The 24169-nt window shown below is 41.7% G+C and overlaps 1 protein-coding gene across 6 annotated transcripts in view; it reads left to right on the forward strand.

Moving 5' to 3' along the window:
• The first annotated feature begins 2636 nt into the window (after positions 1 to 2636).
• The window catches only part of ADNP (activity dependent neuroprotector homeobox), a 41622-nt gene continuing 20089 nt past the window's right edge, over positions 2637 to 24169 (forward strand). The window contains exons 1-3 of one of the 6 annotated variants that reach the window (XM_034786604.1): positions 2637 to 2806; positions 15960 to 16118; positions 18097 to 18168. In XM_034786604.1, coding sequence (XP_034642495.1) covers positions 16082 to 16118; positions 18097 to 18168 — 109 coding nt within the window. In that variant the 5' untranslated portion in view covers positions 2637 to 2806; positions 15960 to 16081. Of the gene's footprint in view, positions 2807 to 13963; positions 16119 to 18096; positions 18169 to 24169 lie in introns of those variants that run through there. The other 5 variants (XM_034786603.1, XM_034786606.1, XM_034786602.1 and 2 more) reach the window with 5 other exon arrangements.

Below are 24169 nucleotides of genomic sequence, written 5' to 3' on the forward strand. Positions count from 1 at the left end.
TTAGCTTCAGAATATGGTACCCATTTATCTATGCTTCACAAATACTTTCCAGCATTTTTTCCTATATTGCACTATAAAATGAAAATATCTCCTTTGTAAAGCAAATGAAAGTTATATAAGAACTTAAAATAGCTTTTTGCTTTGCTTAAAGTTGTGTCATTATTGTCAGGTTTTCTAGAAGGCACATAATTACAGAACAATTAGATATCACCTTTCTAGAAGTTCCTCTTATGGTAAATAGCACTGGCTAATTTGTTTTTTTGTTTGTACAGTTCAGTAAGTTTTGTGTTTCAGTGACGTTGTAAATGAAGGATTTTTTTCATGGCTTACTGTTTCTTATGACCACTAAAGTGAATTTATTGTGAAAATGCATATAGTTGTTTGGAATGGTTTGCACAAACAATGACAATCAAAGAATAAATTCTAAAATCTGAGGAACAAGTAAAAGTCTTAAACAAGAAAAAAAATAGAGAATTCTACAAAATATCACAAAATTCTACCCAAAAAAAGGGTGTGTGTATTTCAGATTAGAGCCATTTGAAAATCTGGGATTTAACTTTTGTGAAGTGTAAGTAATTTATTACAAGTTTTCCTTGCTCTTAAACTTCAGGCCATGGTTTGAAAAACTTGTTAGTCTTTCGTTTGTACAGTACTAGTTATACACATCATCCTGAATCAACACGTTTTGGAACACTGAAAACTGAATGAATTGAGCTACATTGTATCCATAAAATATCCCAGTATTTTGATGTAATAAAAGTTCCCAGCCCATCTCATTTAAAGATACTTTGTGCACTGTTATTGAATTAGATCTCAATCCTGCAAAGGGACCTTGCAGATGCTTAGCTTAAATTTATGCACCATGAGTAGCCCCAATTGGGGCCTTAGTTTGTGAGATGATACTTGTTTTAATACAAGAAACTATGGTTTTGAAATATAACCTAAAAATTGTTAAGATAAAATTTATTTACTTTTTTGTGTGTAAAAGCTGCTAAGTAATAAACGAGATGTAATATTAATCTAGTTTCAGAGAAGCCTTTGGTTTCTGTATGTTAGATCAAAACCTGTCAAATCTCAATTAGTTTTAGAAAGTGGTGGCAAAAAAAGAGAGCAATGTTTAAAGTGTCTCTCTCTCTCTTTTAGAATGAAAGTTATTGCAATATATGTAGTTAATAACACATTTACAATTTCCTTAATTTAATTTTAAATCTTCCTTCTTCCAGTTGTCCCATTTTAAAACAGCTCTATGATTTAACCTTAAGTCTTAAGCTGCGTCAACCCTGGTCTTTTTCCATGAGGAGCAGTTTTAAGTAGGGAGGTTTATTATCCAAATCTAAAGTGTGACCTACTCCTAGAAGTCAAAACTGTAAAAGGAAGTTCTGTCAAGGCAAATGAATAGTTTGCAAGAAGGTGGTGTTGCTATTTTCCAAAGCCAGATAAAATACGGGTAACTGTTGCAATACAATAAAAGAAATATCAAAACCACCCAACTCTCTCAAAAGATTTTAGCTACTCATCTTTCTCTATTCTGTACTCTTTACAAAGGGTGTGGTTACTATTGCTCTGTGCACAGTGTGATCACTATTGCGCTGTCCATGGTGTGAGGTGTGAATGTTATTGCTGTGTATGGTCACTCTTGCACTGTCCATGGTGTGATTGCTACTTCTGTACATGGTCACCACAGCTCACTTGTGGTAACTACTGCTCGGTGTATGCTGTACATTACTGTCCTATGCATGCTGTACAACCTGGTCTCTATTGTGGCAGCTCAGCGCAATGCTTGCTTCAGATGTGCTTCCAAACACTATGATGTGCCAGAGATGCAAACAGGAGGCCCATCTCCCTATACCCAAAAGCCATCTCTGGCCTCCCTTTCGTCTGTCTTTGTGGGGCCAACCCCTGTGCCTGATGCTCCCACTCCTGGACATGGGGAGAGCTCCCTGGTGCAAGGTGTGTGCACCATCACTAGGGCACGAGGTAGTGTGCTCACTATTATGAGGTCACGTGATGTAGTCACTTCTGTGTCACGTGGGCGTATGCTCACTATACTCGTGCCCCCGCTCCAGACACAGCGGCGAGGCCCCTCTCCTCCCCTCCGGGCAGGATGTAGTCCCGGCTGGGGGTGGCGGAAGGATAAGCAGGCGGCGCCAAATCCCGCTGAGGCCCCAGCCGCAGGGCGCGGCGCCTCCTAGCGGGCCCGGGGTAGATCCCGCCGCCGGCTCCCCCTCTCGCGAGAGCCCCCCCCATCGGCAGGGTTATGTAACCTGCTCCCCCTCCCCCTCCCCTTAAAGGACCCGCACCCAGAAGTGGGATGGGGTCTAGGCGAACAGGGCCCCATTGGGGCTCAGGCCCCCTCCCCCCCGGGGCGCGGCCCCCTCCCCTCCCGCTGGACAATGAGTCCCGTATGCTAATGAGAGTATCGCGTCACTTCCGCTCTTTCTCGGCCGCCATCTTGGCCAGGGCAGGTTCTGGGCAGGAGGGACCCGGCTGTATTGTCTGCAGGGCGCCCAGGGAGCCCCCCCCGGCCCGGAGCCTGACACCCCCCCCCCCCGGGACCGCGCGCTGCGGAGCCGCCCCCGCCCCCCCCCCCCGGGACCTGCCCCCCCTAGGCCCCCCCCCCACACACACTCCCCCCCCCGCCATCCAGCCCCCTTTGTCTCCCCCGCGCCGCCGCCGGCTCCGCTCCGCCCGCCCGCCCAGGGACCCGGGCGGCGCCAGGGAGGCAGCTCCGCGCACCCCCACCCCCAGCCAGAGGTGCCGGGGGAGCGCCCGCCCTCCTCTGCTGAGGAGAGCCCCAGGCAGGTAGGTGAGTCCGCGGGTCCGAGCCGGGAGGGGGCAATCCCCACCCCCCGATCCGTGCAGCGGTGCAGCTGCCTTTACCCGTAAGCACCGGGGCAGAGCCTCTCCTCAGCCGCTGGGCAGGAGCCCCGTGCCGGCCCCGCACAGTGCAGTGTCCAACGCGATGCCCGCTGCAGGCGGGGGCTGCGGAGTTTGCGGGCAGCTCCCACCCCTCTCCGCAGCTGCACACATGTGGCAAAGACTTGCGTGCACTGAGGAGACCCGTTCTTTCTCTGTGCTCTGGCCCGTTCTCCCGCCTGAACCGGCTGCAGGGACCGCTACCGGCTTCCCCTCGCCTTTCCCGGGGCCCGCCCGGCAGATGCAGCCCCAGCCTCCTCCCTCAGTCCTTCCTCACCCCCGGCGGCAGGGGCTGCACATGGATGTGCCTCGAGGGTGGCTTTCATTGCACGCTCTGCACTGGCGGCGGTGGATGGTGGGGTGAAGCGGCTGAGATGGATCAGTGAATGTATGGATCCATCACATCTAGCATCTCAGAGCTGTCTTTAACATGCCGCCTGCCTGGTGAAGGTCCCTAATAGCAGAGTTGGCGCTGGAGAGTGGCCGGAAAGCAGTGCTGGCTGCGGTGCAATGAATGGAGACTAGAGCAGCCTCCCCCCACTAGCCGGGGTGTCTGTCTGCTGGAAAAGGCGCGATTCATGACTGGTCCCCTGGGTAGTGGCTGCAGGCTGGAGTAACATTCACCCAGCCACTCACCCTGCTCTTCCTCTCTCCATCCCGGGTCATAGCAACTGTAAGCCATTTCTCAGACAAAGGCAGGAGAAATTAAGCCATAAAATGTTGCTTGCTGCCTCTGCCGTTCGAAGGTTGCACCCTCCTCACCCATCCCATCATGTTGCTTTTCGTTCGTGTTTGCAGTCTAAGTGGGTTTTTTTAAAAAAGCACCAACATGAATGTGACTCCCATTTTTGTATGTGTTGGGGTTGGATTAAAGCTATATTGTTGCATCTGGTTTATGGCCATGGAAGAAAAATACCAGCTCCCACCCAAAATGCACCGCAGCCAATTCGGTGTAAAGGAGCGATGAGTGTTCAAGTCAGTAGGGGGCGCATTCTCTACACTGGGTAAGGTTGCTGCAGAGAGGGGGAAGGGCCCCAGATGCATAGAGAGGAGCTGCTACACAGCGCCTTCTACAGACCTGGGAAAATGGGCCTATCACTAAGTGCTCAGTTGCTCTTATGAGCTGACAGCAGCATAGTAAAGGATTTAGTGAATAGAGCAGTGATTTAGAGAAGAATCTGATCACTTCAATATGTTTTTTTGAAACTACGGTGACCAAATTGTGTTCTTGGCATAAAATTCTCTGTGCCATTCCCAATACTACTACTATGTACTTTCATTCAGTTCATAGGTCTTGATCAACTCTGTGCCACTATAATAATCTGAGATCACCTTTGAAGTTGACAGAATACTTGTGTTCAGAGATCACACTGATTAAATGGGAAAATGAGAAAACTAGAGCATGTGGATGATTCTGTCTCTTTTGCAAGGCTGTACATGGACCTCCATGGAGAATGTAGTAATTGTATGAAAACTTGATTGTGGCTTGTGGTGCCATCTGCTTTATAAACTTGCATGGCTTTTTCACACATTCTGAATGCATGGCAGTAGTGATGTAGAAACTTTAAAAATGGTGCATTACTAAAGCATTGAGTGCTTTATCTGTAGACTGAGTAAGCTATGCTTTCTTGGACAACTGGGATTCTTCTATAATTTGTCTCGTGATCTTGGTTTTAACGAAAATATTTGACAGGCTTAAGAGCTTTGGCATCTTTTAGAAAAATATGACAGAACTTTCCTTAGTTTATGCCATGATGTTTCCATTAACTTTGTTTATTAATATTTGAACATTGATGGGGTGGGGGGATGTGTTTAGATGAAGTATTTTCACTACTTGTGCAGCACAGTATGGCCTACTTAAATACATTCAGATTGAATTGCCTGGCTCCCTGGTAGCAGCAGTGCCATTCAAGTAACCTGGGTCTGAGCTGGACCATCTGGAAAAACTGAACTTTCACTTGGGGAGAACGGTAACTGTCGCAGCTATGAAGATTTACCAAGGTTTCATATCAGTTACCATCCGTCCGGATGAGGAAAATGAACCATCCCCTTAAAGCCAGTTGCTTTTAAAACAAAACAAACAAAATTTGATCAATTAATGCCTTGTACAGTTTGTAATATATATTTACAGATGTTGGGTAGTGATTACCAAATCCAACCAATATCTTCCTTACAGTATGTAGTGAAGTTGGAGTATTATACAGAAATGAAAAGAAACATATTCTGTTGCTACTAAAAATTGCCACTTGAGGCTGATTCATTGTAACATGATTGTTAAATCTTTGCTGAAGATGCTTCCAGTATACATAAAGATAAGCCTTAGAATGGAGATTCTTTTTTTTGACACATAGTTGATAACATGTCCCTACATAGAAATATTTAAGCAGAATATTAAGCTTGTTTATACTTGTGAATTTATTATGCTTTATACAGGTTTTAACTTCTCTCTGCTAAAAGTGATTTTGACCTGTCCACAGTAATTTTTATTTGTTATATTTGGCTTTTCAGCTTTAACAGTGATTGACATGTTTAACCTCTTCAAAGTTTACAGTCAGCTTTAAGAAGCTATTGCAATCTTGCTTTCATGTCTGAAACAGTTAACTGTTTAGTACCCAGTGTTTCAAATACTGACTCACATTTATAACTCCAGGTCCTGGTGACATGAGAATGAACTATAGAAAACAACTTCAAATTTTTTTCCCCATAATGCCTAAATTTACCTTTAATGCCTAAATGTGTATTGGGTGAAGCTACTAGAGTTTAAAAAAACATTAATGTAAGAGCATTTGTTTTTAAATATTGGGAGGTAAATAGTGTTTTGAATATGTGTGAGGAAAAATATGAAAGGTGGCTTGTATTTGCTCTAAGAAAAGGGGCATGTAGGTTAAGAATGTGGTGGTACTCAATATGTTCGGGGCCAAGAGCCCTATTTTAGAAGAACTTCTAAAAGCGTGCTCTCCAGCATTAAACTTCAGCAGGTCATGAGCATGCAAACAAAATGGCTAAAGTTACTATATGTGATATCCAGGGAGAGACAAATAACTGAGAAGCGTTTTGCTGCATGCAGGATTGAAGGTACCAATTGTCAGAAGATGCCAACTCTCATATATTATTTTGCATTAGCTTACAATGGTGCCTTAAAAGAGCATTTTAATTGAGCATAGAAGTAATTCAATGATATTATACTGTGCTAGACTCTCCACTTTATTAACTGACTCCTAAATTAGAAGGGGAATGCCAGCTAGATTTCTAAATAAGTGCATATACAAGCCCTCTCTGTGCAAGGTAAGTTGTGCTTCAAACATACACCAGCATGAATAAGGGATGACTATTCCCCCAGCTTTAGTACATGAGAATAACTGCAACCTTTTAAAATTACTATTAAAAATGTTATAAAGCAGCACTTCTGACATGCATAGCCGTATCTCAGCAACATGTGCATTGTCGGAATTAAGACAGTCTAAACCATAAATTTTATATGACTATTGTTTTTAATGGGGAAGGTGACATCTGGCTTGATTAGTGTAAAGGAAGAAATTGGAATAAATGTTTGGGTAGGAAAAAAGACATGAGAACTAAAGACTCTAACGTACTTATTTTGGAACAGCTCTAAATGAACAAATCGTAGCAGTCAGATTAGCAATTTATATGTATTAATAAAACAGAAAATTATCTTCACATTACTATTTGTGCACAAAGGTTGCGAGAGAGAACAAATCAAGATTAGACTACGATCATCCTCATCGGGATCTGAAGTCTTTAGGACTTATACTTTAAATCAAATCCCAAAAAAGAGAAATGTAGTGAATAGCTATTTGATTGAAATTGTTCACCTATTATGTGCTCTACCCAGAGATGTCTTTTGGTAGTCACTGGCCCCTTAGGATATTTGTGCCCTGTTTGTTAGCTCAGTTGAGTTGGCATTTCAGTTGTGTTGAGCCCTCTTAATGCTCATTAAGATGCAGGCTAATATATTTGAAGGCATGTTAGTTGGCCTTTCAGCTTTCAAACATGTTAGCCTACATCTTAACAAGCATTAGGGCTTTTAAATCATATTAAACTAAGGCCTGGGCTACGCATAGATTTTGTACTTGTATAATTGTCCGGTGCGATTTTTTTTTTCCCCCCCTCCCGACTGATATAGTTATACCAGTACAACCCCTAGCGTGGACGCAGTTATACCGGTATATGTGTATTTATATTGGTATAACCTTTTCCTGTTCAGGAAAGGTTATAAGCTATATGAATATAAGCATATTTATACAGGTATATGGCCATGTCTGTGCTACGGTGGCATAGCCACAGTGCCATAGGTATGCTGCTGTGACCCAGTTGATGCAGGCTACAGTAACAGAAGGTATTTTTCTGCTCCTGTAGGAACTCCACCTTGCTGAGTGATGGTACACCTCTACCTCGATATAACGTGACCCGATATAACATGAATTCGGATATAACACGGTAAAGCAGTGCTCCGGGGGGGGGCGGGGCTGCGCACTCTGGTGGATCAAAGCAAGTTCAATATAACGCGGTTTCACCTATAAAGTGGTAAGATTTTTTGGCTCCCGAGGACAGCGTTATATCGAAGTAGAGGTGTCGTTAGGTTGACGGAAGCATTCTTCCGCTGACCTATGAGTGTCTACACTGGGGGTTAGGCTGGCATAACTATGTCAGTCAGGGAAGTGGATGGCCATAGCTGTGTTGACCTAAGTTTTACGTATGGACAAGGCCTAAGGCATGGTCCACACTTACATTATATCAGCACAGCTACATTGGTCAGGGATATGAGAGAACCATGACCCTGATCAACATAGGTATGCTTACAAAATCCCCCGCATGAACCCAGGTGTATCACTGGAAGAGTGCTTCTGTTGACATACCTGACATTGTCTGGGGAGATGGAGTTCCTACAGAAACAGAAAAAATCCTGTCAGTGTACTATGTCTGCACTAGGGGACTATGCTAACACAGGCTCTGCAGTGTAGACATAACCTAACTGTCCACACTCGTATGGAGGGTTGTATCACTTTAAATATACCAGTATAGTGTTTAGACCAAGTTTAACTTGACTGGACTAACATGATGTAAAAAAACCCACTCTTTTGGGGAAAATGGAATTGTTCATTCTGGACTTTCAAGAGAATCTTCATCTTGACAAAATATCTAAAGATGTACCTGAGGTCAGATTAAGGAAACCAGTTTGTTTTATTTACCTGCCCAAAGGCCATATGTTTTTAGAAAAAAATGTATACCGTTGACACCTTCATCGCAGTTGAGATTGGAAGCCCAAATGTGGGAGGCCCACATTTGGAGGGCATCACTTTAACCTCACATACATTGGTATTTTTTGGATGTGTCTGACATTTTTTGGTTTTAAATAAGAGTGGAACAAATGCCATATTCTTCTGCAGTGAGTCACTGTCAGTTAAACCATTTATATCCTTAGTTTGAAAAAAAACTTGGCATTAAAAATGGTTTGGAAGAAAACTGATTTTGGCTGTTGGGTTCTAAACTTGTGTAATTGTGCCCCAGTGCACACAACAGACTTATACGTTCTTGATTGAACGGGTCAGCTGGCAGATTATGTATTTTTAAGATAAAATACTACTAAGGTAATGTTTAAAACTTTATTTAAAAAAATAAAAAATAAATAAAAAAAACCCCAACCACCTCAACCATTAACACTCTCAGTGGGTCATTTTGCCTCATTCAGCCAATCATTTTAAATATGGGGGGCATGCTTTTAGCCAAGGTCTTTCAGTTCTCTCAGCTGTTCTCCTGTCCTTCAGTCTCCTGACTTCCAGCTGTTCTCTTGCCTTTACCCATTTTTACCTGTTCTGTTTAAGCCGCTTGATTCCTGACATGACTCCAGAGCTAGCAGTTCTTTGCTGCTGCACTGGAGCCAAATAGCATTTTTTTGGTATTGATGTGGATCAGTGGCAGCAAGAAAGATGAAAAAGCTCCTTAAAACAAGGAGTTTTACATAGAGAAAAGTTTAAAATGCTTTTCTCTAAATATCTAAAAACTGTGTTGCATGATTTTTGATTCCCACTGCTCCAACCATGAAGTCTTGTGAATATCAAAGGTCCATGAGCCAGCCCAAAGACAGCAGCTGAGGTGGATTAGTGCTGGAATCTAGTCAGGGAGTTTGAGTGCTTGGGAATTGTCTGGGCAAAGAAGGGAAGGAAGGTAAGAATATGTGGAGAGAGAAGTCAGTTTATAAGGTCTTGTCCAACCGCACAGACTAGTTACATTTTTGTTTGGGATACATATAGGGATTGTGGGGGGAGAAAAAGCTGAATCAGTTGTTACTTATTTAACTAGTTAAAATAGCCTGTTAGCTATGCTCTAGCCAACTGGCTAGTGTCTTATCAATTTAATATATAATACATCCACTATCTGAGGAGTATATCACACATTGGCTTGGGTATTGACTAGATCAGGGATTCTCAAACTTCATTGCACTGCGACCCTCTTCTGACAACAAAAATTACTCCATGACCCCAGGAGGGGGGACCGAAGCCGGCTGGAGCCCTGCCGTCCCAGGTGGGAGGGCCAGAGCCAAAACTTGCCCCGGGCGGAGGGGCCAAAGTCGAAATCCAAGGTCTTAAGCCTCAGGCCAGGGGTCTGTAACCTGAGCCCCACCATGCCCCTCGGGCTTCAGTCCCGGGTGGTGAAGCTTCGACTTTGGGCCCGGGCCTCAGCAAATTTAATGCCAGCCCTTGCGACCCCATTAAAATTGAGTCATGTCCAGTTTGAGAACCGCTGGAGTAGATTGTAACATGTTCCAGAGTGCATGTCAATATATGCACACTTGTGCAGTGCTTTGCTACTCATCATTCACCAGCACACCCCAGCAATGTGTATTACTGGTTTTGGCACATCAGATCATCTGTATACAGCTTACATGTTTTGTTTCTGTATTTTAAATTTAGAAAGACTTCTGTGCCACTTTGTGCAGTAATAAATGTCTCTTTGTAAGCTCTTTAGATTCTTACCAAGTGTCAGAATGCTTCTTGGAATGCTCCAAACAGCAAGTCAGAGCACTTTAGGATTCCACATGATTAGGGTCCTACCAAATTCACGGCCATGAAAAATGCATCACGGACCGTGAAATCAGGTCTTTTGTGTGCTTTTAACCTATACTATACAGATTTCAAGGGGGAGGCCAGCATTTCTCAAATTCAGGATTCTGACCCAAAAGGGAGTTGCAGGGGTTCGTTCACAGGGTTATTTTAGGAGGATGATGGTATTGCCACCTTACTTCTGCGCTGACTTCAGAGCTGGGCAGCCAGAGTGTGGCGGCTGTTGGCCTGGCACTCAGCTCTGAAGGCAGCACCCCGCCAGCAGCAGCGCAGAAGTAAGCGTGGCAATGCCATACCATGCCATCCTTACTTCTGTACTGCTGCTGGTGGCGGCTCTGTCTTTAGAGCTGGTCCTCTGGCCAGCTGCCGCCGCTCTCCAGCAGCTCAGCTCTGAAGGCAGCGCAGCCGTGAGCAGCAGTGCAGAAGTAAGGGGAGTGCAACTCCTCCTATAATAACCTTGCAACACCTCCCCTCCCCACAACTCCTTTTTGGGCCAGGATCCCTACAATTACAACACTGTGAAATTTCAGTTTTAAATAACTGAAATAATGAAATTTTTGTTTGTTTGTTTTTTATAAATCCTATGACCGTGAAATTGACCAAAATGGACCACGAATTTGGTAGGGCCCTACACATGATTAAGCATCCAACAATATATTTTGCTCTGGAATTTTTCACATTTAGTTTCATCCCAGAGGAGAATTACTTTTGAAATCTTGAGGAATGTTCATGTAGCCTTTCTTTCCACTCATTGAACTGTATATCATGGTATAAGAAAATCATGACCCCTTTTGAGGCTTTACTACATTCAACACAAAAGTCTTTAAGAAATAGCTATGGACAAGTGAGAATGGTATAATGAGCATGTGCAGTACATACTGATTTCACTGCAGCTATTGGGGGTGTGTGTGTGTATATAATTTATTTAAATAAATATCCTTGGCAATTTCAAATGCTCATTTTAAAGGGGCTACTAGGTGTGGTGGCCTATCTTCTCGGCCATTGGTGCCTCCAGTTTAGACTTCCTGTACACTTAATTATATTGTGCCATGCAGACCAGACAACTTTTGATATTAGTTAGTTTCTAGGGCACATCAAAAACACAAAGCAGGAATCAACCTATTTAAATGTTTGCATGGTCAAATAAATAGATTAGCAACTTTTTTTTTTTAAATCACAAACCTAAATTAATGTGACATTTTAGTTGAGATTTTAAACACAAGTCAGCAAATTCAAAGTTACGGTTCCCAAATAAATGTAGCCATTGGTAAGGAAATAGTTAATTCCTGTTCAAACTGTGCAGTTAGTGTACACACCCACTAGGTGGAGCTTCTGGCACCAGTGGAAAATTCCAGAAATCAAGAAAGAATGAAAAGTGAGAGTTAGAACAGGAGTTCTCAACCTTTTTCTTTCTGAGGCCCCCTCCCAACATGCTATAAAAATTCCACGATCCATCTGTGCCACAACAACAGTTTTTCTGCGAATAAAAGCCAGGGCCAGCGTTAGGGGGTAGCAAGCAGGGTAATTGCCTGGGGCCCCATGCCACAGGGGGCCCTGTGAAGCTAAGTTGCTCAGGCATCGGCTTTCTGCCCTAGGTCCCAGCAAGTCTAATGTCAGCCCTGCTTGGCGGACCCCCTGAAACCTGCTTGCGGCCCCCCCCAGTGGGCCCTGGACCCCTGATTGAGAACCACTGAGTTAGACTCCCTGTCTGGGCAGCGGAAGAGAGAGAGATTTTTAACCTAAAAAGGGGAATGGAGAGGAAGAAATCTCAGCTGCACTATTGATACTTCGGTCATTAGAACCTTGGCTGTCTTTCATGAGAGTTCTTTTTGTATGATGGGAAGCTGGAGACCTTATGCAAGAGCAGCCAACCTGAGGCTGGACTGTAAGCCCAAAGAGATCAGAGACAAACTGGGAACTTCTCAAGCATTTGCTGATAATTGCTGTTCCTGTGGTCTTAGGCAGGGAAATGTAGAATGCATAAGAATTTCCTACACAGGGATTTTTATAGGTGTGCTGTAAAACCATGCTGTAGATGAACTCTACATCTCTTCTCCCTCTATTCCCTCCCCCCCCCCGAATATATACCTGGTTATATAAACAGTTAAAATGGGAAACTGAGGAACTTCACATTGGTCAGAGAAGCAGTGCTAACAGTGATTTTGTTTAGAGAGCCAGCCAACCTGAATTTTTGTGATTAGCTAATTTAAAATATCCAGTTTCTGATGCAGCATTTCTTAAATAGTATATTCTGAATATTTTTTTAAAAAAATTATTTTTAGGAGTTGGACTTTCCAGTAGTGACTTAGTTGGGTGGGAGGAGGTGGGACCTGACTGTACATAATGAAGTAAATGGTACAAAATAAACAAACTGAACAAATAGAGAAATAATTGTTGCTTACTTTGTTCAGTTATAGTAATATTTGGTATTGAAACTGTAGCACATAAAATTTTCAGAAGGTATGTGATGTCTTTTTCAAGTTTTCATCCTAGAAAAGCTGCTAGTATAGTCTCAGTCCTACTGTGGACACAGCCTATGAGCGCACAGGATATGTCTACGCTGCATTTGGATTGTGTGATTAGACATACCGTGCTAGCTTTAATCTAGTTTGCACAGGTGCCAATAGCAGTGAAGCCATGGCAGCATGGGATTCAGTGAGGCCTACCTGCCCATGTACAAATCTAGGTATGCACTTGGGTGTCTAGCCCACACTGAAGTCTCTGCTGCCTATTCACTGCTATTGATATCAGTGCTAGCTAGATTAAAGGTAGCTTGGGTATGTCTGAATGCATTGCAATTACATCTTTGATTGCAACATAGATATACTTGTAGTTTGGACCATCAAACTAATCTCAGGGCTTCACTACAGTGTTAACTCGAGGTATAACTCAGGTCACCCTTAACCTGACTCCCCTCCACACACAAATCTCTAGTTTGAGTTAAGTCGTGCTTTACTTGAGCTAGCTGGCCCATCAGGGTTAATAGTCAAGTGCTGCTGATGTTTGACCTAGTAATGCAGTGAGGATGCAGCTACAGGCTACAGCTGGAGTAAGTATAATTCATTATCTGCTAATCCTCTCACTCTGCAAATCTATTTGCTCTGTGTAGTTTGAGTGCAATGTGGTTCACAGTGTGTCCACTCTTGAGCTAGGTTAGCTTGAGTAGGGTAACTCGTTAACTGTAGCAGTGAAAGCAAGCCCTTGTTCAAGGATAGTTCTACCATGACTGAACTCTTACCAACTGACAAGCTGAGTACAGTGTCTGTTGTTTGTGATAGAGTGGGTGAAATAGGTGTTTTTGTTGTCCATAAAGAAATTACCAAGAGTGTAGTGTGTTTTATATTGAAAACCAATCTCCTTCATAGGTTTATAGCTGTTATTGGAAAAGTGAAACAATAGCTGTGACTTTCTGGAAGTGGCGTGCACCAGTAAATCCCATTAGTTTTACAGGGAGCTGTGGGTGCCCAGTACTTCTGAAAGTCAGTTGGAGCTGTTTTACTACCACGTGAGGAGTAGTCTGACAGAGGAAAAATGAAGTATTTAATATAAACAAATGGTGGCTGTGTCAGGATTCGAACTATTTATTCCTCTCAGTGCAGGAACAAGGCTATCCAGAAGCCACACTTACCTTTTCAGGGAGGTTTCTGTGTCAGCTTTTCTTTCTTTGCCACTTTTCTCTCTGGCTTCTGTCACTCTGTTTTTTTCCTCTGTGTTGTCCCTGACCCTGCTGTGTTTTTTCCTTATTTTATCTTGGCTTTCTCTCCCATCTCGCTCCATGCTGTCCCCCACGCTCTTGGTGTTGTCACTGCCTGCTCCTCAAATCCGCTTGGCTCAACTGCTATGGAACGTTCAGGTGCCAGTGTTCCAGCCTCTTCCTGGTGAACAGGCATCTCCCATCATTCACCTTGTGGTGAGCAGAGCACAATAGGATACATGTCTGAATAGTCCATAGGCACACAGAGGTTGCATTTCTCTTACTGAGGGAGCCATAATTTAATATTTTCAGAATAGTATGTTCAGAAATCTCAACCATAATGTTGTATTAATATAGTCTTTTATTCATTCTACTTTCACGGCTGGCTTCTCAGAGCATGCTATTTGTGCATAATTAACTAAGTGGCTCTTTGGAAATAGACCATATTTAAAATGTACATGGACCAGTGAAGCAAAAGAAAAAAGTGGAGTCTTATAGGAAACTAACATTTTTTACTGCTTTGAACTAAGAAGCATGCAGCTGCAACCAGTTCTGACACATGCTGTTGTGTTGTACTTTTTATATCTAAACCAATAATTCCCTTTAACTCGTAATAAAATGTCAGTAAAATGAGACTTTGCTATTGGAGAAAACTTTTATTCAGGATTTTTAAAATTCAGAAAAATGCCAGAGGCTTGATGATCATGGTTTGTACCATGTAGGGTAACTAGTTTCAGTCTTTGGGGGTGGACTTGTTTGACCCTGGTACAGGTTGAAGTGCCTTGCTTTGCTCAATGGTCACATCTTCAGGTTGATGTAGTAATTGTCACTGATGTGCTCCAAACAGGCCTCAGCCAGGCAGGTAGTTTATATAATTGGTCTTCAGGTGGGAGAGAGGAATATGAGGTGATCTGGACTTGACAGAAATGCAGAGGACTGACTATTCATTCTGTCCAGTCTTTTGTCAGAAAAGTAATCCAGTATGGCAGGGAAATAAATTTATTGTTCATAGTAAAAATATTTTTCAAATAAAATATCTCCATTCCCCCAATCTTAGTCAATAGTCCAGTTTACTAGTATGTAATGAAAATCTCTTCTTTAGAATGTAAATTCTGAGGTTTTTAAAACAATAGTTAAATTTTAAGTCTTTGCTTTAAACTTATGTATTTAATACATTCTATTGTTGTATCATATCAGCCCATTAAAGTTTTATTTCTATAATAAATTTAGTCCACAAACTTCCAGAATCTTAATCCAGTTTCTGTAGTGGTGCCAGTACTTTATTAGGGTGTGGATGTTACCAGAAAGTTTTGAACTCCATGAGACTGTCACTTGAATCAAACAACTCATAGAGGAAAATCTGGTAAACTTTTTATCCTCTGTCTGAAAAGCTCTAATAAATTAATGGTGAACTAAAAGATACTTTGGAAGCTTTGATGGATTTGTTCACTTCTGGTTCCCTACTCTGAAGTTACCTGACTTCTTCTGCTTCAAAACCTGCCTAAAATAGAAGTACCTTGATTCTTTTATTAACATGAATGAGTGAGATGAATTAAAGTGCAGCATATGGATTATAGAACATAGTCTAATGCATTCCAACACCTGGAATAATCTACTTCACGTCTTAGTATCAGCAGATACAAACCTGAATGAGACTTCTCATCTGAATCTTGCCCTACTGAATGTATTTCCTCATAGTTGTGGTTGACAGCCGTATTACCTTGGGCTATATGATCTCCTAAGACCCTAGATTGCAAGATGGGTCTATATTTGGATGGAAACCCTCCAAGGAGAAAACAGGTACAGTTGGTGACTCAGTAGGTGGCGCTTCACCTCTTCATCAGGAATGCATCATGGCTGTAGAGGGCACTGTCATGCTGAAGGTGCTGTATTTCAGATGAGATGTAAAACTGGAAGCCATAACTGCTTGTGAGATCAAAAGATGGCATGTGAATAGCAGTGTTAGTTCTGTATCCTGGTGGAATTCCAGTTTGGGTAATTAAGTTCTGAAGATCAAAATATTCTACTATAGTGTCAACTAGAGGAATTTTTTGCTTAAAATTAAAACCTGCTAAAATGTTTTATAACATTGCCAATGGAGGAAGGCAGCTGGGTTAAACTCCAGCAGTTGCTCTATTTCAGTAGTGATACCTGTACTTTTGGTTCATAATGAGCATTAGTCCTTCACGATGAAACATAATTTATAAATGTAAAACTTACCCTTATTACATTCTTATCTCTTGTCTTTAACACTTTGTTTTGTACAGCAGGATATGAGCCTTCTCCTATGTCCGGGCTTTGGCCTCACACAGTAGGTGTAATATAATCGCTGAGGTGGGCGTTCTGCAAGGAGAATTATTTTTGGAGGCTTTTGCATGAAACTTGCCCAATGAGTCTGAGACACCCAAGCACCATTAATTTTGGAGGTAAATGCCTCATAATATGTACTGAATAGAAACGGGAAGAGTTTGAAGTATGGGCAAAAAAATTGAGGGAATGGGTCTGAATGTGTAGCATTTGGAAATTTTACACTTAAAGGAACACCAACTTGAAATCTAGATACATTTTTAAAAAGTAAATTTTCAGGTACTACACCTGTGTTTGAGTCACCCTGACTGTTTTCTTGGTTTTATAGTTAATTTACTGGCACTTTAAAAAATGTTTTCCCTTCTTGTGTATAAAAACACACACAGAAGGGGAAGCTGATTATACAGGGAAATGGTGAAACTGATTGTCAAAGTACTGTCGTGGACAAAGTAAAAAAAAAAGAAAAAAAAAAACTGGAAGAAATATATTCATTTCAATTGTATAGTAAACTTAGCTATCACTTGTAATGCGTAGATAAAATAATCCTGAGAAAAATGTGATTGAGTGTCCCTTTAAGTGAAGTTATTCCTTAGAGTTTTACAAGGTATATGTTACTTTTAAATCACAACTTTGTTGTTTATAACTCATTTGGAAGCTTGTAAATGAAATGTTTAAAAACATTTTCAATCATTTGCACATAAATTACTCTGAAAAGTTAGTTGAGTAGCTGGGCTCTGTATAATGGGAGGAAGATGGGGGAAGAGAGAAGGTCACTTATTTAAAAGGGGGAAAAAAAGAATTGCTTTCTAAACGGATAGAATGAAAAAAGTAAAATTTTAATTCTACCAACCTTTACAGCAGCCTTATTCAGTCTCATGTAATATTTAGATTAGTCTAAGGTTTCTTCATAATATCTGTTGGAATAAAATCAAAGTACTGATGAAATGCTAAAGATAATGTACACTGAAAATTGTATTGAATAAATAGAGTTTGGATTAGTAAACAACAATAATGTGCTGGTTTACAGCCAATGGAGAAATTAAATCTGATTTAAAGATTTGCGGTTTGAGAATTGCACTGATGCTTGTCCTGTATGCCGATTGAATCCTGGTTGTGCTGTTGAGTATTTCTTGAGAAATAAGTACCCAACAGAGAAACTACTCAAAGGAGAGGGTGCTGCAAAGTGAAATGTAACACAATCAGTTAATAGAAAAATGCACATAATTTGGTAAACAGAGATTATCTCTCTCCACTTCTTGATTTGAGTGAAGTTGGAAGTAGTTATAGATGTTAACAAGGGCTTGTCTACACTGTGACATTGTCGACAAAACTTTTGTCTTTCATGGATACTTAAAAAAGTCCCCCCACGAAAGACAAAAGTTTTGCTGACGCAAGCCACAAATGCTGCTCATGGGGCTGTGGAAGTATTTTGCCGACAAAATACCGAGAGAGCGTTTACATATGCTGTCTTTTAGCGACAAGACTGTGTTGACAAAGCTGTGTAGTGTAGACAAGCCCCAGCAAACCAGCTTTTATGTAGATGAGACTTTATGTAGTTCATCAAGACAGACATCCTACAAATACAGTAGGATGTATTGGCTAGTCCATTTCAATTATGCTTGACTTGGTATGCTAAAACACCTTCGTCACTAGCATTTTTGATTAACCCCCACCGACTCTGGATTAGTATGTATTTGCTGTTGTGGAGATGACAGGAAAAGACAACATAATGTTAATGTGAGAGAGTGGTAGGCTTTTTAAAAATTCACTATAAAAATCTGGAGGTCTTTCTCTAAAGTAGATCAATTGGGGTATATAACCTTTTGAATGTTTGTATTGCGATGGTATAGTCTGCATTGTACTTTGCAGACACAGCAAAAGCTCCTGCCCTGAATAGTTTACGACAGATGTAACTAGATAACCTCTTCTAGATGACTGAATTTTAGCACAGACAGGTTCATAAGAAGTTAGTGATGGAAGGATACGTGAAAAGTGGACTTTAAGTAGAGGGAAGATACTTTTGCACAGGAAAGGGGAAGTGTTCCAAGTTTAGGGTCTGTTATGAAATAATAGACTATTGTCAAGTTTTCTCTGTAGGAGTGGTTGTGGAACAAGATGGAACATTGCATGAGACCAATAGTGTCCATGGGCTGCACTTCCATATTAAAGGTGAGGGTCTCAGAGACTACATTTTAAACTGCATGAGTTGCACTTAGTTTTGGGCCTTAACTTTGGGCATCCAATGTTGAATTTAGTAATTCACTTGTCTTACCTGCTAGAATGTCTTCACTGAGTATTGAGGCCACCGCTAGATTTTGGAGCTGAAGAGTTGCAACTAGAAAAGCAAAACTGAGACCTTTTTCAAAATGTGTAAAGATTTAGAGCAAGGTCTTTTTATTATAGCTGTAGTAATATAAATTCTCTCTGTGGTCTCTTTTGCTGTTCTGACCTTTTAAAATGCAGGTGTTAAAATATTTGCGAATATGTTAGATGTGAAGCTGGGAGACAAGCTTCCAAATAAAAATCCATCTGTTCAAAAAGTTTGGTTGTAGTGGTGCCTCTTATTGTCAAAAATAGCTTGATGTCATAGTGCATCAGAAATGTCAGATTTGTTTTTCCTGTGTTACTCAGTAACTTGTTTATAGAAACATGTTTTCTTAGGTAAATAAACTGGGATTTATTCCAACTCAGACTAAGTCTTCTTTACATTAATAGGATGTACAAGTTTGACTGTTTGAGTACAGGTGCATACAGATTACTCTTTGCATTATTCCCAAAAAGTACAGTTAGGCAGAGAAGACTATTAGGGCATACAAGTGCTTGCAAACTTGCCCATCTCTTGTGTACACATAGATCTGATACTTTCCTGTGCAGTTCATCGCACTATTCCAAGTCATTGAAATGCTCAAAGTCTCTCTTAAGTTTCCATACGTACAAGAGTAAAATAGTCACAGTATAGAGAGGGAGGATCAACCAAATATGTTCATAGAAAGAGTCAAAATTATATACATATAATTTGTAATGTCACCCAGAAACATAGTTATTGGTTTTCATGTTGCAACCTCAATTTTTCAGAGGGAAAATAGCATTTTAGGGAAGTTGTCCTTATAAAAATTAGTGTGAAGTTACCGTTGTACACTTTAAAAAAAAAAATTATCTAAGAGGGTCAGTATTTTTAAATGGTAAGTCTAAGAAGTGTTGCAGTGTCTCATAAAATAGCCATTTAATTGATAGAAATAAATAGCAATGCACAGTAGATAAGCAAGAAATTGCTTCCCTCTTGTTTAAAATCACATTTTTTAAGTCTCGTGTGATTTTTTTTCTTTCTAGCCAGTATTACAATAATGACTTGCAACGTTAATAAAATCCCAACTGTGCACTTGTGAGCTGGCAAAAGAATTGAGCTTGAGGAGAATCTGGCTCTCGGAGTGCTCAGTTTGATACTCAAATCAGTTTAAGTCCTCTGCTGTTTCAGAATATAGAGCCCTTTATAAAGGAATGGTACCATGTGTAAGTTTGATATTTGTTTGCTCTCATTTTTACAGCTTGGGATGTTGCTGTGTTTATTCTTGCAGGACTGTGGGCTTCTGTGCTACTTAAGGGATACTGACAACAGAAAACACTCTTCAGGAGGGCTCACATTAATGTGTCATCCATGGAACAATACTCATTCTGAACTGATAGTAAATAGTAATGCAGCAGTGATAGTTTGGAAAGATAGGAAGTCAGAAATGAATTAAATTCCATCTCATTTTCTTCCAATTTCCTGTCTTCACAGTAATTGACTTAGGGCTGAAAATTTAGGCTCAGATTTTCAAAGCCACCTAAAGGATCTTGACATCCAATTCCAGTTAAAATTAGTGGTGGCTAGGCATCCAAATTATCTAGGCAGCTTTGAAAACCTCAGCCCTAATGTCCAAATCAGTGATTGCCTTTAATTTTTATTTGTGTTTTAATGTTTGAGATAACTCATAAGTAGGTGAGAAACCATAGTATTACTGCTGTTACGTTGCATTGTTGTGTTTTTCCTTAAATATGGTACCATACTTTTTTAACTTATACAGAACATTTTATTATAGCATTAGATATTTCCAGATAAACTAGCTAAGGCAGGGGTGGGCAAACTTTTTGGCCTGAGAGCCACATTGGGGAATAGAAATTGTATGTTGGGCCATGAATGCTCACAAAATTGGGGTTGGGGGGGTGCGGGAGAGGGTGCAGGCTCTGGGGTGGGGCTGGAGATGAGTTTGGGATGTAGGAGGGTGCTCTGGGCTGGGACTGAAGGGTTCAGGGGTGCGGGAAAGGGTGCAGGTTCTGGCTGGGGGTGCAGGCTCGGGGGTGGGGCTGGGGATGAGAAGTTGGGGGTTCAGGAGGGTGCTTTGGGCTGGGATCAAGGGATTTGGAGAGAGATCAGGGTTGGGGCATGGGGAGAGGCTCGGGGAATGGGGAGAGGCTCAGGTGCAGGCTCTGAGCGGCGCTTACCTCAAGCGGCTCACGGAAGCATGTCCCTTCTCCGGCTCCTAGGTGCAGAGTGGCCCCCGACCCTTGGAGCAGGGCCATGCGGCTGCTTCCGGGAGCCACGTGGTGCGGCCCCGGGCTGGAATGCCGGAGCAGGTCTGAGCCGTGTGGTGCGGCCCCCGACCCAGCTCCCTGGCTGGAGTGCCGGAGCGGGGCCGAGCCACATGGTGCGGCCCCCAGATGGAGCGCTGGAGCGGAGCAAGCCCCAGACCCCACTCCCCAGCTGGAGCTTGTGGGCCGGCTTAAAACGGCTCGTGGCCTGTACTTTGCCCACCCCTGAGCTAAGGAGTTAGAGAGCTTGAATGTTTTTTGAGTGGTAGGGGTAGGGTAAGGAAAGTTGCTTGCTGTGACAACTGACTTGAAAAATACTTGTTTCTTTAGCTAATTGGCAATATTCTGCCCTAACACTACTTTTCTCTGACACCTTGCCAACCCCCCACTCTGAATGCTTTCCCTGCGCAACAATGCACAGCTCTGGGAGCCATCTGCCAGGAAAACTCAGTATCACTATGAATTAACAAATGTACTCAACCTACATTTATTTTCATGTATTTGCTTTCATTCTGTTGCTTCCCTTTGCTCTCTTTTTATTTCTTTCTCATTCTTCCTTCCTATTCTGGTTTCTTATGCCAGAACAGTACTTCCTTGTTATCTTCCTTTTCTTGATAAACTGGCTGGAAAAGAGAGTTAATTCTGTGCTCTATGAGCAGCTGTATAGTGAAATTTAGAATTATGGTGCACAGAAATCACAAAGGGATTGAGGCAGCCAAAGAGAGCTGCACAAGAAAGGAGTGAAAACTTATCTGTGATGTTGACTTGACTTTTTTTTTTTTTTTTTTTAAATAATGTTTAGTTCCCTACTGGGTAAATACTTCAGTGTTCATTTTAAAAAGCATTGGGGTATCTAACTGTTTGGTATTTCAAAGTTTGAGATTTTTAAATAGAAATAAAATATTTTTAGATTCAATTTTTGTATAGTGCTTTAAAGGGCTTTTAGTTTTGGAAAAGTGCACTTTCATGAAGTAGCTCCTTGTAGATTAAGTTCCTGATGTGCAGATAACTTGCTGGAATGTCTAGGTTCATACATGTAGAAGCTTATCTGGCAATTCCAAATATGCTGGTAATTGTAGGGCTTCCAAATGGCATAAATGGACTTCTTATTAATAAGGAGATGGTAAAATTTTGGATTAGTAATGCTTTGATGAAGTGATAGTTTCACCATGAGGAAAAACTTGGGTTATCTTGGTTCCTTTGTGCAGCAATGGTTCCTTGTAAAATTATCCCTTTGACTATAGGTCTTACCACAACATTTCTAAAAAGATTGTGGAATTATGAACACTAATAATTTACTGTGTTTATTTGTATAGAACAGTAGTCATATAAAATGTCTTATCCTTTAAGGGCAATGAAGCCCTGGATCATCAAACCACTATTAAGTTAATCTTTTGAATAACTGTCAAAAATGTCAATCTCTCATGTTTCTGTTTTTCAGGTACATCTGACTGGGTGACGCTCTCAGTTCAGAGGAAAATATTGTCCTCTTTTAAAAAGTGACAAAATTTGCTCAGTGTCAGAAGTGTAGTAGTAGTCTCTGAATAGTCACTTTTCAACCTCAGGGGGCAAATTTTCCTATAAAATAGAGAAACTATGTTCAATTTGATTATATTTAGAGTCTATAAAATGACTGTACAGGAGTAATAAAGATGATGGAGTCAGAGATTCTGCTCTGTAAAAGGTCTAGTTATTGTAAACTAGTTGGAAAGTGGGGCTTTACTCATTCTGGAGTAGAAACTAGTTCATTCTGGGATTAAATTAAGAGGGAAGCTTCTTAGCAAGAGGGTGTGTGGTGGAGCTTCCTCTTTCCTCTTCTCCTTTGAGTGAGAAAGACAAGCACCTGTGGCGACTTGGAGTACATTCCCTGGACACATGCATTCTTGTGGGTTCTTACCTTTCTAGTTGTGAATATTGGCTATTTTTAGAGCCTCGTGACACTCTTTTTTACGTACGTGTGTGTGTGTGTGTCAAGAGTGTCATATACGTATATATAAAAGAAAATGTCATGAGGCTCTAAAAATAGCCTATATATGGGGGGAATTTTGTTACTTTGTTTTATCCATGCAGGGTATTGGCTCCAGTCGGGGGAGGGGAGAGTGCTGACACCCAAGGGGGTTGGGAGGTCCTGGGGGCTGTTGCAGAGTGAACCTGACCCACACTCACTCCACAGCAGCAGCAGTTCTATGGGGCTGGGCCCAGCTCCCTGCTCTGGGTGTTGCAGCCTGGCACATGCTTTGCAGCTGTGCTCAGGTTTGGCCCAGCGGTCCCTCTGTCACCAGGTTGCAATGCCAATCATTTACATTTTGTCTGACTACCCCCTGTCATGACAGAGGCAGCTGGGCCAAACCTGAGTAGTGCTGTGACCCCGTGCACCATGTTGCCATGCCTGGAGTGGGGAGCTGGACAAAGCCCCAGGGGACAGGAGCTGCTGCTGATGGATGAGTTTTTCATTTTTAGTTTTATATGTTGTTTTGTTCTGAATTTGTGGAAAATGGGGCTCTAGGTATTAAGCAAGGGACTTTTACCTTCCAAGGTATTGTCTAGATTAAGGAAATGCATACCATTAGCATTTTCTAATACTGTGTAATACGTTGACTTTTCAGTCCTTGTCTATACTGAGTGTTAACACATAGTGTGTGTTAACATTTTCTAATACATAGTCTTTTTCCTAGTAGTCTTACAAAACCCCTCTATTTTTACGTTGCTTTGAAGTGATTGTCTGGGTTGCTGACTGTCACATGGTAGCTGGTTTGCTAGGAGATTGGATTACATGGCTACCTTAGCTTGGAGGTGTGAAACTCACAGTTTTATACCATACAGTGAAGGTGATTATTCTTGTTAAAGGCTAAGATATGGTTTAAAAGTTACCGGACAAAGAAAAGGAAATGAACGTAATAGAGGAGGCTGTGCAATCTGCAACAATTAGATTATTTTAAAATGGCCACTATGTGTCTGCAGCTGCCTCTTCATCTGGAATTTAAAGAGCCAGGAAGCGGAGCTGATGGTCACTTGGGGTCTGTTTGCAGAAGAGTGAGTAGATCTAAATACTGGAATACTTAAATGAGGAATTTGAGCTGCCAGTATCATGAAGAATACAGGACTGGTTTAAAATTCCTCTTTTGGGTAAACTCAATTGGCCTACTACAAACTTTTTTCTTTTTTGCTCTTGTCATGTGTCTGTAGAAAGTGGAGTAACTTTATGGTCTCTTGCATCTAGGGTATTGATATCAGTGGACTTTATTGCAACCATTAGCTAAGTGTAGTCAGTAGTTTTGGGTGCCACCTTGAAAAGCAGAAATAACTAATTTATAGCTAAACAATTCACCCAGTGTCACAATCTGGCTCAGTTTCCCTTGCTGGACAGACACCAGATTGTTGTGACTAGACTGAGCCACTGGATCCCATGTGTTTCTAAGCCCCCCAGAATCGCTGTTCTTATCTCTAGGTCTCTTATGGGACACTTCCAGGTTCAGACTCTGTGTCTACCACCCTTCCTTGGGATGTGGGGCTCCCCAGCCTGGCTGCTATAAATTCCAAAACCAGCAACTCCAGTTGCTTATACATGCTCCCTTGGAGTTCCATTTCATTGTAGGCATGC

Source organism: Trachemys scripta, chromosome 12 (assembly GCF_013100865.1).
Source record: "Trachemys scripta elegans isolate TJP31775 chromosome 12, CAS_Tse_1.0, whole genome shotgun sequence".
Taxonomy (NCBI): domain Eukaryota; kingdom Metazoa; phylum Chordata; order Testudines; family Emydidae; genus Trachemys; species Trachemys scripta.